Here is a 17,267-nt window from a genome sequence, read left to right as displayed (position 1 = left end):
GATGTGGGTGGGGGTTTACGGCTAGGTGTAGGTAGGAGTTTCGGGCAGCTCTTAGAGGGCGGGGAACCAGACACCAGAGCACCAGGACCTAGAGACCCGACCACATTTGGCACTCCTCAGTTCACCTCCACACGCTACGTAGAACGGGCCAGGCCAGGTATCAGCGAAGGGGCTGTGCTGGGTAACAGCGAGCAGCCAGTGGATGAGCACATGCTGGAGAGGAAGTACCGTGTTGCTGCAGGTGGACAACGTGAAGCAGGCGCGGTAGAGCGTAGGTTCCATTCACAGGTTCATGTCCCTGTAGTCGACGTGGCTCCCGACTTGAACACGACCGTGCCGGTGGTGCCATCTCCCGTCCCGGCTCATGCGTCATCTACACCATTTTGTGCAAGGTGTCCTACACCGTCTCCCGCACCTGTCTTTGGCGGTGATGACTATATGAGGAGTTTGGTGAGCTTGCTAGACCGTTTGGTCACAATGCAGACTCAGGTTCCAGTTAGCGCTGCGGTCCAGACACCGACGCGGACTCAACCGCCAGCTAGCGCCGCAAGGGCGGGTGCCAGACGCACCGCAGCGGTTGTGCAGGGTTTGTAAGTCTCCGGATCACTCCACATTTTCCCACTGCAGCCGGGAGAACCGATGTATAAACTGTTTGTCTCCTGGTCATTGGAAGAGGGACTGTCCTCACCCTCAGCCGCCCAACCAGCTCCGTTCTCAGCCTGGTGGAAGAGCTGGTCGTCAGTCTCGTCCGTTAAACTACTAAACCCACACCTAGAGAGGGATGGTGTGGGTAATGTAGATGTATCCCTCACTGATGTCTCCGACCTGGCTCACTTGTATGAAGACAAGTGTGCCAAAGCACCTCAGGGTTCGCGTATGGTCATTCAGGCGACACAGAGGATTCAGGCTTTCAGTGACTTGTTCTATGCTCCTGTTCTTATCAACCAGAGTGTGCAGCTTAATGGCATGTTGGATACTGGCTCTATGTCATGCAGTATCAGTGAAAATGCAGTAGAGAAGCTCCGCTCTGGGGGTGTTTTACCTGAGAAGCAGCAGCCTGAAGAGAACATTGTCTTGATTGGCTGCGGTGGTCTGGAGACTAGGCCTGATGGTTTTTATGACCTCAACATGCAGCTTTATGGTGTTTCCTTTGTCATACCCACTCTGGTCGTGCCCGGTCAGCATGATGATCTGATAGTCGGCACAAACGTCATTAAACATGTGGCCCATGTACTCAAGAGTGGTACTGAGTACTGGGACATCGCGTCCAGACAGGAACATCCGTCTAGTCCTGACGTTGAACAGTTCTTGTCCATGTTCACGAATGTAGAGCGCTGGAGGGGTGGTGCAGTTCCTGAGAAGATAGGTACTGTTAAGCTCACCCAGGCCGTGACACTCTTACCGAGGCACGAGCACTTAGTCTGGGGCAGACTTCCTGCTAAGGTGCCTATGTCAGCTGGAAGCACTGTTGTTGTGGAGCCGACAGACTCCAAGGCCATGCCACGCAGTGTCCTCGTAGGTCGACTTGTCACACCGCTCTGGGGTGATAGGTGGGTACCCATGACTGTTGTCAATCCATCTGACAAAGCCATCACACTGAAAAGGAACTGCAAGTTGGCTGATGTGTTTCCATGCTTGGCGATTGAGGACTTTAATGTTTTCCAGGGACTGCAATCAGTTGCAGGGAGGCATGAGTCCAACGCCACAGATAGTGCCTGTCCCCCTGTCCAGCCGGCTAGGAGTTTGTCAGAGCTCGGACTCAGTGACATTGACCTCAGCTCCTGTCAGGTTAGTGAGGCATGCAAGTCCCAGCTCACTCAGCTGCTCACCGAGTACCATGACATCTTCTCCAGGGACTCTCTGGACTGTGGCGAGGTCACAGGATACACACATCGCATCCATCTGGTGGATGAGCGCCCCTTTCGCTTGCCCTACAGGAGGGTTCCCCCAGCCCACTATCAGAAGTTGAGACAAGTTCTCACTGATATGGAGGAGAAAGGGATTATCCGGAAGTCCTCGAGCGCATACGCTTCACCGCTGGTTATGGTATGGAAGAAGGATGGCGGGCTTCGGATCTGCACTGATTTCAGATGGCTGAATGCTCGGACCTTGAAAGACGCTCATCCCTTGCCACACCAGTCGGACTGTCTTGCCGCGCTGGGTGGTAACTGCCTCTTTAGTACGATGGACCTCACCTCTGGCTTCTTCAACATCCCAATGCATGAAGATGACAAGAAGTACACTGCTTTCACGACTCCCCTTGGGTTGCATGAATACAATCGCATGCCACAGGGCCTTTGTAATAGCCCTGCAGCCTTCATGAGAATGATGATTGGGATCTTTGGGGATCTGAACTTCACGAAGCTTTTGTGCTATCTTGATGATCTTCTTGTCTTCGCGCCGTCAGAGGTTGAGGCTCTGTCGAGGCTCCGCACTGTGTTTCAGAGGTTGAGGGAGAACAACTTGAAACTGGCTCCGAAGAAGTGTCATCTGCTGCAGAAGCGGGTGCGGTTTTTGGGCCACGTGGTTGATGGCGGAGGTGTGTCTGTCGATCCCTCCAAAGTAGAGGTCATCTCCAACATAACAGTGCAGGATCTCATGGAAGGTGATGGGTGCACGCCTTCTGTTCGTAGGATCAAATCTTTCCTTGGTATGGTATTTTACTACCAGCATTTCCTCCCGAACTGCTCCTCCGTGGCTAAGCCCCTGTTCGCCCTTACAGCTGGACAAAAGAGGAGGGGGAGGTCGGCTAAGGATAAGAAGCCCCATGGCAGCTTCCGTAATCTTACCTCCGCAGACTGGACGGTGGAATGTGGGGAAGCATTTGATCTGTTGAAGACGATGTTACTGGAGTGTGTGGTGCTTGCCCATCCAGACTTTGAGGTGCCTTTCATTTTGTCGGTCGATGCGTCTTTGGACGGACTCGGCGCGGTGCTGTCTCAAGTGCCCCGAGGAGAGTCCAAGGCCAGACCTGTTGGTTTTGCAAGCAAGTCCCTCAGTGCCTCACAGCGGAAGTATCCAGCTCATAGACTGGAGTTCATGGCGCTGAAGTGGAGTGTTTGTGAAAAGTTCAGTCACTGGCTGAAGGGTCAAAGCTTCACCGTTTGGACAGATAATAATCCGCTGACTTATCTCCTAACGAAGCCGAAGCTTGACGCGTGTGAGATCCGCTGGGTGTCTAAGTTGGCATCTTACACCTTCGATCTCAAACACCTGCCAGGGAAGAAAAACGTGGTGGCGGATGCATTGAGTCGCGACCCTTTTTCCAAGCCCGTCAGTCAGAGGCTACTTAGGGAGCCCTACCCGGCCCTTGTTCAGGAAGCCGACGGGGTTGAGGGGGACTCTGTGCAGGATGTTTTCAGACTCAGTTGCCAGTCCCAAACACTGAGTAGTGCGCGATCTGGGTTTGCTTGTGATGCAGCTGAGGTCAGGGCTTTTTGTCAAGCCAAATGTGACTGGCCTGATGCATCAGTATTCACAGCACTCAGTTTGGTCCAGCACGTTCAGCATCTGTCGGGTGGTCAGGATACACTGCCAATGTTATCCACCGAGGAGCTCAGGTTGAGTCAGGAGCAGGACCCCTGCATCTCCAAGGTGTTGCCCTTTGTCGCTGTTCGGAAGCGGCCATCGAGGCGTGAGAGGCATGGTGCTGACCAGAAGGTCCTCAGGCTGTTGAAACAGTGGGAGAAGTTGGAAGTCAATGATGGTGTCTTGTACAGGGTGACAAAGGACCCAGTGTCCAAGCAGAGGAGGTCTCAGTATGTTTTACCTCTTGAGTCTGAAAGACAAGGCACTGTCTGGCATCCACGATTACGCTGGTCATCAGGGCCAGGACCGTACTCTCTCTCTTGCAAGGCAGCGTTTTTATTGGCCTGACATGGAGAGGGATATCAGAGCATATGTCAGATGCTGTCGGAGATGTGTGTTTGGGAAGACCCCAGAGCCAGCTGCTTGCGCGCCCCTGGAGAGCATTAAAACCTCCGCACCGATGCAGCTTGTGTGTATGGATTTCTGGTCCGCTGAGGACAGTAAGCAGCGGTCGGTCGATGTCCTAGTGGTTACTGACCACTTCACTAAGCTTGCTCACGCGTTCCCCTGCGCCAATCAGACAGCGAAGCAGGTCGCCAAGAAACTCTGGGATCATGTATTCTGTGTTTACGGGTTTCCGGAGAGAATACATTCTGACCAGGGCACAAACTTTGAGAGCAACCTGATTGCAGAGCTTCTCAGGTTGGCGGGTGTAGCGAAGTCCCACACGACGGCCTACCATCCTATGGGTAATGGCGGGACAGAGCGGTTTAATCGCACGATGGGGAATATGCTCCGTTCCCTTCCGCTTCAGCAGAAGCAACAGTGGCCTCAGCAGATCCATTCTCTCACGCTCGCGTACAATGCCACTGTTCACGAGACCACGAGTTACGCGCCTTTCTTCCTGATGTATGGGCGTGTCCCAAGACTGCCGGTGGATGTTATGTTCAGGCAGGTTTTGCATGACCCTCACGTTGTTGATTATGACTCTTATGCTCAGTCTCTGCTTTCCTGTCTAAGGAGTGCAATGGAGATCGCTCAGAAGCACTCCACGGCTGAGCAGCAGCATCAGGCGCGACAGTACAACAGGCATGCCAAGGGCACTGTCCTGTCTGTCGGGGATCGTGTTTTGGTTGCGAACCAGAGTGAGCGAGGGAAGAGAAAGTTGGCTGACAAATGGGAGAACGGAGTGTACACGGTTGTCGGTGTCAACCCCAATATCCACGTCTACAAGATTCAGGATGCAGAGGGGCACACCAGGGTGGTGCACAGGAACCGTTTGTTGGAGGTCAACTTCTTGCCCCTTCCTGAGTTAGATCAGGGTGAGGAGTCCAGTACAACCAGTCAGTTGCTTGACTGCGCAGGGTCCGATGAGGAGGACAGTGCAGATGGCCTGACGGTCTCAGGGGATGCAGTGGGGCAAGCAGTCTCATCACTTGGAGACTCACCTAGATCTGAGTGGGCAGAAGCGGGAGAGTTCATTCCGTCTAGTCTGGTAGTCAGTCCTGTGGGGGCCGCTGCTCAGTCTCCACCCAACACACACGCACCACACAACACACATGCACCACACATAGAGGCATCACACTCACTCGATGTAGGTGTTATATCTCACACTGATTCGCACACAGGGGCACCACCCTCACTCGATACAGATGTTGCAGCTCGCACTGTCTCACGCACACAAGTAGAGAGCGATGGTCGGGTTAGGACACGCACAGGGAGGGTGGTGAGGTCAGTGAACAGGTTAATAGAATCTATGGCTCAGATGCCATTTCTATGGAGTGTGAGGGTTTGAACTTTGATGGAGGTTGGAGTCATTCAAACTAGTTTAATGTGAGTTATTAGGTGTCTATCAGACAGGGTTGTTTTGGGCCAAGTGCATGGTGTGGCGTATCAGGCGTCACATTGATCTAAGGGAATTCTGAGACTTGATCAACCTCATTATTTTCTGGACCTCGTAACCGAGGTAGCTCCTAAGTTGACTGGAGGACTAGGTCCTTCTTTTCACTTGTGCCAGTAGTCAGTGATGGGCTTTTCCTTTCCTCTTTCTCTTTTTATCCTGCTGTCAGGATGTTGGTGAATTTCAGGAGGGGTGAATGTAACCAGGTTAAAATTAATGTTTTTATTTTATTTTGTTTGAGTATGAAATATCACCAAATCCTGTCTGTGTGCTGTTATTTGTGTTTACTACATTTTATTTTATGTCATTATTTACTTTTATGTGTTTTACAACGACCGTCATATACGTGTACTGTCGCTTTAAGAGAGAAGTCTTATGGGTACACGGAAGACGGAACGCGGGAGAGGCCATTTTTGTTTTGTGGGAGGAGTCTCAAGCAGCAATCGAGCCGAGACACACGTGTTTCTTACCGTGGGACAGTTTTGCTGGTTGAGGAGAACGTAACCTTGAGTATCCCTGTAAGAAGATACTGCAAGCTGTAGGATAAAATACTTGTTTATCCTTTCTTACATCGGAGTCCCGTGGACGGTTTCTACTTCTAACGCACACGAGTGGAGTCCGGGCAGTGGTTGAACTTCGACCCCCACGTCCGTAAGAAACACCGCTCCCGCTGGAGGACTGGACGGTTGTCGAAGGGTTTGAAACCAAAATAAATGGCAAGGTGGGCCAAATAGAGTCCTGTGTGTCCCCCCTCCTTCCTTGATCATGATGATGATGATGATGAGAGACTGAGGGCCCCCCACAACACCTGGGGCCCCACCCAACTAGAACACAACGCAGAGCTAATGATGAGAGTGACGGGCGTGCAGCAGGCTGACCAGCATAGAACAGCATAGGACTGCCCCCGTTACACTTGATAAGGGACATTCGGCTCTTGTCAAGGAAAATCGGCAGTACACGAAGGCCGTGGTGGAGAGTTTGCGCTACACAGCATGCCAAGGCATCGCTCAGGTCACGATGAAGGTGAGCAGTCATTCAACAGGGGGAATTTCACTGAACTGCTGCATGTAATCGGTATGTTTGACCGTACGGTAGCCAAAAAGATCGCCAACAACCCATTAAACGCCAAATACACAAACCATGATATTCAAAATGAGATTTTGAGAAAAGAAATCAGTAATGAAGTGAGGGAGGCAGAGTATTTTGCATTCATGGTAAATGAGAGTAAAGACGTGAGTAAGAAAAAGCAAATCTCTGTCGTGGTACGTTATTTGAACAAAGGTTACGCACGAGGAATTACATTTTACCCCGGCTGACGGATTGGATGCAGACTCCCTACTGAACAGTATCAAAAATACTCTGTCAATTAAACATTGATCTCAATGCAAGTATCAGGCAGTTATGACGGCGCGGCCGTAATATCAGGATGTAACAGTGGAACGCAAGAAAAGCTTCGGAAAGAGGTGCCACTTAGCACTTTACATACGTAACCTGCAAAAAGACTCACTGGCCGCTTGCCAGGGGGTCAGCCGTCTTTTTAGTCGAGCGATTAGCGATGTTGCCTTGTGGTGCAGTACAACTATGGATCGAATCTCGCAGCGGGCGAGGAAATAAATTGGTTACATAGAGCGTTTGCGCCGACGTCACGATTTACGCGGAAACCCGGATGCGCGGCCATATTGGAGGCACTCAATGTAAACAAGCCGCAGCAACAGAATGGACTGCAAATTTACGCCGATTTTAGTTTGTCTAAATCAAGGAAAACGACAGCAAAACGAGTGGAAGCTGCTCAAACTTACATTGAAGGACCCAGTCAGCAAGAAAGAGCACGATATTCTGACAAGGTTAATCGGGGGTGAAGATCTATATCAACTGGATCCTTCTTGGATCAACGATGACCCCTTTGTTTCCTATCCTGATATAGTCAGCTACCTAGTTTTCTCCCCAAGCCCATACACAGCTGAAGACCTTAAAGCTTTTAAAGGTTTGGAAGCCTACAACCAGATAGAGTGTGGATGGGTGAGAGAAGCACAGTATCAGCTCATCAATGACGTGTGTTGTGAAAGCCAAGGTAAGTGATGCTAACATTAACTTACTAACGTGACCTAGATCAACTGGTTATTTATATTCTGGGAATTTAAATATCTAATATTTTTTTAGGATTTCGAGTCTAATAGCCTTATTTACTTATTTAGGTACTCCACTCCCAACGAATACGAGAAAAACCCCTGGAACCCTGGATAATTGCTGAGCGTTCGGGTAGGATCCGTGGAGCCCACTGTACCTGTATGGCTGGCCTGGGGGAGATGTGCACTCATGTTGCTGCCTTGTTGTTCCTGATTGAAGCAACAGTGAAGTTGTGGGACTCAAAGACGGTGATGCAGGGAAAGGCGTATTGGCTGTTACCTACTGCAATGTTAAAGGTGGAGTACAAGGAATGTCGAAAGATCGACTTCACTGCACCAAAGGCATATAAAGTAAAATAGCTGCTAAGAGTGACTATGCTGGTCATGTACAGTCACTTGAAAAAGAAAGCGCTACGTCTACCCCTGAAGTAAGCAAAACACCACCTCCATCCAGTGACGAATTGGCATCATTATTCAATGCTCTTAGCACAACTGGCTCAAAGTCTGCTATTTTGTCCCTGTTTGAGCCTTATTCAGATTGTTTTGTTCCCAAACCGATTGGTGAAAACTTTCCTCTGGTGTTGAGTGAATTGCGAAACGAGGAAGCAGTTCACATGGTGGACTATAGTGATGTATTTTCTGTTTGTAATAATGTTGAAATTTCAGTATCAAGAGGAGCAAGCAAAGGCAGTTGAGGAAACTATACGGGATCAAGCTTCTTCTAAACTGTGGTTTCAATTTCGTGCTGGTCGAATTAGTGTCTAAAATGAAAACTGCATGTTACACTGATCCAAGTAAACCAGTTCAGAGCTTTATAAAAAGTGTATGCTATCCCGAATCGTACAAATGTACATCAAAAGCCACTACCTGGGGTTGTACTCATGAGAAATTTGCTCGTGATATGTTTACAGACGAACATAAGAAATCTCATGAAAATGTGATAGTGCACAACACAGGTTTCTTTATAAATCCAAGTGTGCCATTCTTGGGTGCTTCCCCAGATGGCCTAGTTTCTTGTGATTGTTGTGGTGTCAGTGAACTTGAAATTAAATGTCCATTCTGTGATAAAAGTGAGAAGTTGGATAGTGTTTCAGGGTTTTATGTGGAGAAGGCTAGTGTTTCAGGATTTTACATGGAGAAGGATGGTGAAGGAAAACTGAAGCTAAATAGAAACCACCAGTATTTCTACCAGGTGCAAACTCAGCTTGGTGTGTGCAAACTGGAATCTGCCTATTTTGCTGTTTGGAGAGAGAAAGATCTGCATGTTGAGCACATTTTATTTGAAGAAGAGTTCTGGGGCATGATATGTCAGCAAAGCAAGCACATTTTTGACACTGCCATTATGCCAGAGCTAGTTGGCAAGTTCTACACCATGGCAAGTGTGTCCCCACAACCTGGCGTCTCTGTACCTGCTGTTTCAGATGGTTCTAATGTCACAAGTGCCAGTGAGCAAGAAAAAACCTGGTGTTCCTGTGACCAGGTTGAGTTTGGTCAGATGATTTTGTGTGACAATGCAAAATGTCATGTCAGTGGTTTCACTATTCATGTGTTAATGTTGAAGTTGCGCCAAAAGGAAAATTGTATTGTCCCAACTGCCGCAGGCTACCTCAGTTTCTGCCAAAAAGGACCAAGAAAGGTATTGATTAAACACCTCAGTTTTTTCTTTTTTAGTAAACCATTGTGAAGCTTCATACATTCTTATTGAGATGTGACATTTCTAAATGTACATCTGTGATGTACAGGCTAATTGCAGCCAGTCTAGAAACTTGTTCTTAAGCACTTCAGTCGCTTTGTTTGGATAAAGCTGAAAGATGTATTTAAATATTTTATTTTATTTCCGTACTCGTATTTTTTGAAGATGCAATGACTAATAAAGTTTGTATTCTCTTAATACATTTGTGTTGTTCTGATGATTTCCTTCCCTAGCTATTGGAGCTTGCACAAAGTATTTACACATTGGGCCTAGATTTTTGATAAACAATCATCAGTAATGTGGATATAATGACTAAGTGGGTAAAGCCAAATAATGGAACAATGGTAAGTTCAGAAAAGTACATCTTTGTTGTAAGGCAGCCTTTAAAACCAGGATAAGACAACACTTGGCCTATGCCATATTACGATAGTCTCATATCACATGATCAATATTATGTTGACATACTGCCCAGCCCAGACACTTCAGTTGAAATCAACAACTGATAGGCAAAGGTTCACCAGAGCACAACAGACAAGGCCAATCTTGTCCACGGTACTAAAACTGTCATTATCCTTACACATCAAGAAATCAATTGGCTATGGCCCCCCCAAAATACAATATTTCTGGCGCACACTACCGGTCACACGCTCAAAATGAATTCTAACATGAGCAATTTTCCTTGTGGTTTCTAAATCAACTGGAGCTAACTGCGACTTCCCACAAGTGAAGGCTGGGATTTTGACTTGAGCCATCATGCAACCTACAGTATCCTGAATATCAAAGCCACAGTCAGCAAGAACTAAATCACCAGGAATGGTGTCTAAAATGCCACAGTTTTCAGTTATTAACTTATCACTAGCTCTTCCTCCCCATGCGTTTGATATGTATGAGACTGTGCCCTGTGGTGTAATAACAATCAAAAATTTAACTGTATTATGGTGCTTGTAGTAAGACCATGTTTCTGCTCTGGCCATAAGATTAGATGGATGATCGATAAACACTTCAAAGCAGTTGAGAATAACAACACATTTTCCTCCAAAATGTTTTCTGAATTGCATTGGCATGTTTTTTTTTTGTTTTTTTGCAACTGTTCTCTTTCTGGCCATATAACAAGCGGTTTCATGCGAATGAACATGACATCAATGACATCAGTGAATACCCTAGAAGCAATGGATATTGACACTTTGAATGCATAAGACAGGAAGGTTATAGAAACATTAAGCCTTAGTTGCATCAATGTCAGCATCAGCACCTTGAATGGATGAAGTGACTTTTTCATAGGGAGGCGGGAACTCAGGTATGTAAAGAGAGCTAACAAAATCTGGAACGTAGGTAGACCAGTGAAAAATGAAACCTTTTCATCTTTACCCACAAATGCACTTTCGTCATAGGTAGAGGACAAATGTTCCACATCAGAATGCACCTGAATGTTTTCTGTTCTCAGATTTTGCAGTTCACTGGTCATATAATCAATAACATCACCAGTCATTTCAGTTTGAGTCCCAATACTGCACAGATTATCACTGACATAATCACTTGTGGTGGAATCATCAGCAACTGGTTTGTCCACAAGAAGCAAGGAATTGGCAGCATCAGCCTTCAGTTTCTATTGGGTTCTAGCCATACGACGCTTGTAGCGTGATGTTACTCTCTCTTTAGGTGATTGTGGATCTTGCTTTCCTGTCATATCAACAGATGACACCCAATCTGGGTCATCCTTCTTGTACAGGTCAGACTTTTTACCTGGAATACAATAATGAGAAATATAGCACAGTTTGAAGTCCTGGTTCAGCTTTGCTAGCCACAAACGTCTCCTTTCCTCCAACTGTTTTTTTTGCACTCCCTGGTTTAGAATGACTTTTGGCAATCTGGAATGCTCCAGATGCTTTTCCCGGTCCGAGCGATTTGTGCAGCCAAAGACATGACAATAATTAACCATTTTGAGCAAGAAAAGTAACGTAAAAAAGCAAGAAGTAAAGAAAAATTTGGTCCACTTGAGTTGTTTACATTGAGTGCCTCAAATATGGCCGACTTCCGGATTGGTGACGTAATGTGAAAACCCTCTATAGGTGGCAGCGGTGGGACCCGGAAGTGTCTGGAAGCGTGCAGATCCTCAGAAGTCTGGCTGGCAGGGAGTGCAGTTGGTTGTGTATTGTGGCGGGAGAGGGGGAGGGGGGTAAAAGTTTGCTTTTCAAACTTGCAGTAAAAACCCATTTGGATAATCGGCCACTTGATGGTTCCCTGCAGTGTGGGGGGATGGTCCCCTGTAGCTGGTAATGTCTTTCAGACTGCTCCAGAGTGATGCTGCGTTGTTGGCAGAAAACCTGTTTTTCAACTTTTCAGAATAGCACCTTTTTGACACTCTGATCTCCTTTGTGAGTGTATTTCTGGCTTTGTTATACCGGATCCTATCTCCACTCCTATAGGCTTCCTCTTTGGCCTGATGAAGCTGCCTGAGTTTAGCTGAGAACCAGGGCTTATTGTTGTTAAAGGTACAGAAGGTTTTGGTGGACATGCACACATCCTCACAAAAACTGATGTAAGATGTCACAGTGTCCGTAAGTTCATCCAGGTCTCTAGGTGCAGCCTCAAAAACACTCTAATCAGTGTAGTCAAGGCAGGCCTGGAGCTCCAGTTTTGACTCAACTGGTCAATTTCTTCACAGTTTTCAACACAGGTTGGGATAAGATGAATCAGACAGTGACCAGAGAGGCCCAGGGCTGAACGGGGGACAGAGTGATAGGCATTCTTTAATATTGTGTAGCAATGATCCAGTGTTTTTTGTCTCTGGTGAGACATTTAACATGCTGTCTGTATTTTGGCAGTTCGTGGCTGAGGCTGTTAAAATCCCCAAGGATAATGAGTAGGGAGCTGGATATTTGCACTCCATGTTTGTAACTTGATGTAACTGGATAGTTTGGAGACAAAGCAGGAGAGACAAGATTGAGATGGCTTGGACATGTGTGGCGGAGAGATGCTGGGTATATTGGGAGAAGGATGCTGAATATGGAGCTGCCAGGGAAGAGGAAAAGAGGAAGGCCAAAGAGTAGGTTTATGGATTTGATGAGGGAGGACATGCAGGTGGCTGGTGTGACAGAGGAAGATGCAGAAGACAGGAAGAAATGGAAACGGTTGATCCGCTGTGGTGACCCCTAACGGGAGCAGCCGAAAGTAGTAGCAGCAGTAGTTTGTAATGTGATCAGCCCAAGTGTTTTAACGCCTCTTTAACACAGGCCTGGGTTGGGATATAGCCAGCAACCAGAATAAATGATGACAATTCCCGCAGTGAATAGAATGGTTTACAGTCAATGAAAAAGGTCTCTAAGTGAGGGCTGCAGGATTTCTTCAAAACTGTGACATCCGTACACCAACGTTCGTTTATGTAGAAGCATATGCTGCCACCCCGTTTTTTCCCCGATAGCTCCGTTTCGTGGTCCACCCAGAGGAGTTGGAACTGCGGCAGATGAAGTATACTTTAGTGTTCATCCATCTTGTTGGCCAGAGAGCGGACATTTGCCAGGTGGATTGATGGGAGTGCAGTTCTAAATCCCCACTGTCGCAGTTTAATGAGCGCTCCGGCTCGCTTTCCCCTTCGGCGTCTTCGTCGTAGTCCGCACAGGGCTGTACAAATCAAGATCTCGGCAGGACCTTTGTTAAAGTGTTCAGTTAAAGTCGGTAAAAAAGTCTGTTCAGTTTGTCCAGTGGATAGTTGGAGGCTTAAAAGTTCTTCCCTGCTGTATGTGATCAGTGAGTGGGCGCTGGAAACTAAACAAATAAATGAAAACAGAAAAACTACAAGAGAGCGTACAACTGAGCCAAAGGAATTGAATCAAGTGCAACTGGACTTGGTATATATCTGTGAAGACGTTTCGCCTCTCATCCAAAAGGCTTTATCAGTTCGTGCCTTTCTGACTAGACCAAGCTAGTCTGACTGGCTGGTGATGAAACTCAGATATTTATCCTCTTTGGAGCTGTTATCAGAGCTATAGATGTCCTTGGCTCTTTGTGTTCCGATGTTTAGGAACGCCCATCGTTATCAGAGGTAGTGATATGCGTGGCTCTTTGTGATCCGATGTTAAGCAGCGATGGTCATTGGGGGTGTTAGTTTCGACTTCGTTAGTGCTCCATTCAGTGGTCATGAGTCGTTGGAGCCGTCAGTGACCGACTGTTGTTCTTGGAGGCTAAGCTTCTTGAGTCTCCTGGGTAGAGATGAAAGGACAGCATTGTAAGTGGGAGATAGGTGGTGCCGCAGACGTCCTCCTCTGTTGAGGGATGGCTTTTCCAGTTTCGCATAGATGGCTTCCTACACCCCTCTTTCAAACCATCTATCTTCCCTGTCCAAAATGTGTACGTTGCTGTCCTCGAAGGAGTGTGTCTTCTCCTTTAGGTGTAGATAAACTGCTGAGTCTTGTCCTGAGGAGTTTGGCCTTCTGTGTTGGGCCATCCGTTTGTGTAGTGGTTGTTTGGTTTCTCCTAAAAGACCAACCGGGTGAGCGATGAGGAGAAAAGGAACAGAAGGAATAACATAGTCATCCCGTATGTTTCTGGGGTCTCCGAGAAACTCAGGAGAATTTTTAACAAACACCACATCCCGGTATACTTCAAACCCAGCAACACACTCCGACAAAGACTGGTTCATCCCAAAGACCGTGTACCACACACCCAAAAAAGCAATCTGGTGTATGCTGTACAATGCAATAAGGATTGCACTGACCTATACATAGGAGAAACCAAACGACCACTACACAAACTGATGGCCCAACACAGAAGGCCAAACTCCTCAGGACAAGACTCAGCAGTTTATCTACACCTAAAGGATTAGACACACTCCTTCGAGGACAGCAACGTACACATTTTTGACAGGGAAGATAGATGGTTTGAAAGAGGGGTGTAGGAAGCCATCTATGCGAAACTGGAAAAACCATCCCTCAACAGAGGAGGAGGTCTGCGACACCACCTATCTCCCACTTACAATGCTGTCTGTTCATCTCTACCCAGGAGACTCAAGAAGCTTAGCCTCCAAGAATAACAGTCGGTCACTAACGGCTCCAACGACTCATGATCACTGAATGGAGCACTAACGAAGTCGAAACTAACACCCCCAATGACCGTCGCTGCTTAACATCGGCTCACAAAGAGCCATGGACATCGTTAGCTCTTATAACGACTCCAAAGAGGATAAATATCTGAGTTTCATCACCAGCCAGTCAGACTAGGTTGGTCTAGTCAGAAAGGCATGAACTGATGAAGCCTCTTGGATGAGAGGCGAAACGTCTTCACGGATATATATATAAAGTCCAGTTGCACTTGATTCAATTCCTTTGGATAACCATGACCTGGATGAATGAGAACATTCACAGACAGCGTACAACTGAGGCTACCGTCTTCGGTGCCATCTTGATGAATATAATCTTTGACATTAAAATTTGCGCTATTTTAGCAGTAGTTCTCTGACAGTTATTCAAATGCAACATATGAAGCTACCTTTTCTCTCTTGTCCCCCAGGTTTAACTGTGGCACAGGAGCAGCTCAGATAGTTAGCGAGAGTCGTGTCGTCCTCGGTCAGTGGCATACAGTCACCATCTTCAGAGATGGCATGAGCGGCTGGCTCCGCATGGACAATGACAACCCCATTTCCGGACGTTCACAGGTAAGAGCAACCTATACCGTAGCTACTGAACAAAGTGCCTCATAATGCCCATGTTCCTGCCACTCTGCAGAGAGACCTAATATCTACTGCTTGCATATCATTCTTTCACTCAATACACAGAAGCTATGGCGATTGCTGAAAGTTAGAACAAAGACTGACTGGAGAAACTGTGTTGTGCTTTATGGCTCAGCACCCACTTTACTGCCACAGCTGGTACAATGCCAGCATTGCTTTAACCACTGCACCAATTTAAATGTCAGCATTATAATCAATTTTTTCCTCGTTTATGAGTAAGACCCCGAGATTTAACTTCCCCACTCCCCCAACTTTCCCACCTTCATCCCAACTTCGTTACCCTTCGGTATCACAGCCTGATGAAGCCAAAAAGACAACGTCATCCACAAACAGCAGAGATGCTATGCAAATGTCACCACGCTGGTAGCTCTCCAGATTTTGGAAGACCTGGAGGTTGTTCAAATTGGATATGTCATTGCTCATTGAAATAAGGTTATTTCTTCCTTTCCGGCGATTTATTTTGCAGGGCCAGTACACCAAGATCACCTTTCGGTCGCCACTGTATGTGGGGGGATCACCTAATGCGTACTGGCTGGTCAGAGCAACAGGAACCAATCGTGGCTTCATGGGGTGCCTTCAGAGTCTGACCATCAATAACAAGGCAATGGACATCAGACCTTGGCCCCTGGGCAAAGCTCTTAGCGGGGCCGATGTAGGTGAGTTCTTCACTGTGAAGAGTTTGTGTGAAAATGTTCGTTTTTTTACTGTGTCTTATGGTTGTTACTTTTTTATTGTGGTTTTGTTGCCTATAATAAAGCGGCATCCCTGTTGTTGCACTTCATTATAGTTGATATGAAACAGCTGTGCAAGCCAGGAGCTTGTTTAGGTCTCTGCCAATGGTTCAGAGAGTGAACGACTAATGAAGTCGCTTGTTTGCGCTGTTCAGAAATTAAACGTTTCTATCATTTTGGTGCTTCTTTTTTCACGACCTCATTAGTGTTTTTGTCATCAATGACCTCCCTATTTATACCACCTTTATTTGGTTTAGGTGATTGTTTCTTTGAAGGGAACATTTGCACAGAATGAAAGAGTGGCAGCTTAACAAAGCTCTCTTCAATTTTGTTGTCTAGGAATAAGATTAATCCTTATTTGTGGAATGTTCCCATGTAGTTTTTGATCATTATCATTTTCTCTCTTCATCAAATTGAATATAGGATTTCATTTCGTTAGGCGTTTCCTGTGAGAAAGCAGTAGATGGCACATTCATTGTGTTCCTTTCATTGTAATGCACACTTAATGTTGTGAATTTTAAGGCATAGCATCTGAGTGATGACTGAATGTCTTTTGGTGAATGCTGATATGACATTTTATATAATTTTGTGATTGAGCAACCCACTAAGTCAGTTTCCTCGTATGTACATAATAACATGGCCAACAAAACTGGTTCTGATCATGATCATTACAGTATGTAGAGATTAGACTTTTGTATGAATGGGATTGGTGCTGGGTTCATTTACTGTTTAGCCTAGTGCTGCTGTTTATTTGGGGCATTTAAAATGAAAATGCAGTTTCGTTGGTAAAACGTGGTTTGGTAATTTGACTACATTAATTCTCCCATATTATTTAAAATGTCTGACATAGAGCCCTCTTGTGGAAAAATAAGGATTTTGGAAGAAAACCAACCTTTGCAATAGAAAATAGACTCCAGCTCTAGTGGAGGTGTCTTCGGTATACTTTGGCACACTGTCCAGGCCAGTGGATTATCAATCTGACCGATTGATTAATGGATTTATCGCCACCCTCCAGTTCAGTAGACACAGCACAGTTAGGCCATCTTTAGTCAGAATCGATTATACTGTGTCTGAATATGGGCAGACAACTGTTCTGACAGCAGGGCCCCGGTGGGGCTACAAATGTGGATAGCGATATATGTTGAAAGAAACAATTCCAGTTATCTTGTGTAAAGTGGCACAGTCATCAGCATCATTGATGTCAAACAAAAAAAAAAAATCAACAACAATCAGTCATCATCTCTTTTTTTGACTGGTATGACTACAGTTTTTGGTTTCTTAATAAATCTCTTGAGTTGTTTAAACAAATGGTCAGGACCCAAAGTTGTAGTTGAATGGAAATTAAACAGAATCCCAGAATTGTTTTGTTAGATAAATAATGCATTTTGATTGAACACTTGTGGTCTCTCTCTGTACCTGCTGTATTATGCTGCCAAAGCATTCCCAAGCTCTTGTAATTAAAGAGCCTGTATAAAATACTATTTGTTCATAGGAGAATACCCTTAAGCATAGAGAAAAATGTTGGATGAGACTACGCCAGACAACAAAATCAATTTTGAAGCTG

General features: G+C 46.3%; 1 protein-coding gene across 3 annotated transcripts in view; it reads left to right on the top strand.

Annotated features, from left to right (window-relative positions):
* Window positions 1–17,267, top strand: part of LOC130117211 (pikachurin) — a 72,946-nt gene that overhangs the window by 43,593 nt on the left and 12,086 nt on the right. For all 3 annotated transcript variants that reach the window (XM_056285399.1, XM_056285389.1, XM_056285407.1), the window contains 2 exons: window positions 14,753–14,897; window positions 15,439–15,628. In XM_056285399.1, the coding sequence (XP_056141374.1) occupies window positions 14,753–14,897; window positions 15,439–15,628 (335 nt within the window). The remainder of the gene's footprint in view (window positions 1–14,752; window positions 14,898–15,438; window positions 15,629–17,267) is intronic.

Source organism: Lampris incognitus, chromosome 1, assembly GCF_029633865.1.
Source record: "Lampris incognitus isolate fLamInc1 chromosome 1, fLamInc1.hap2, whole genome shotgun sequence".
Classification (NCBI taxonomy): Eukaryota; Metazoa; Chordata; class Actinopteri; order Lampriformes; family Lampridae; genus Lampris; species Lampris incognitus.
Note: the sequence above shows the minus strand (reverse complement) of the source record. Positions and strands in the feature narration are given on the sequence as shown.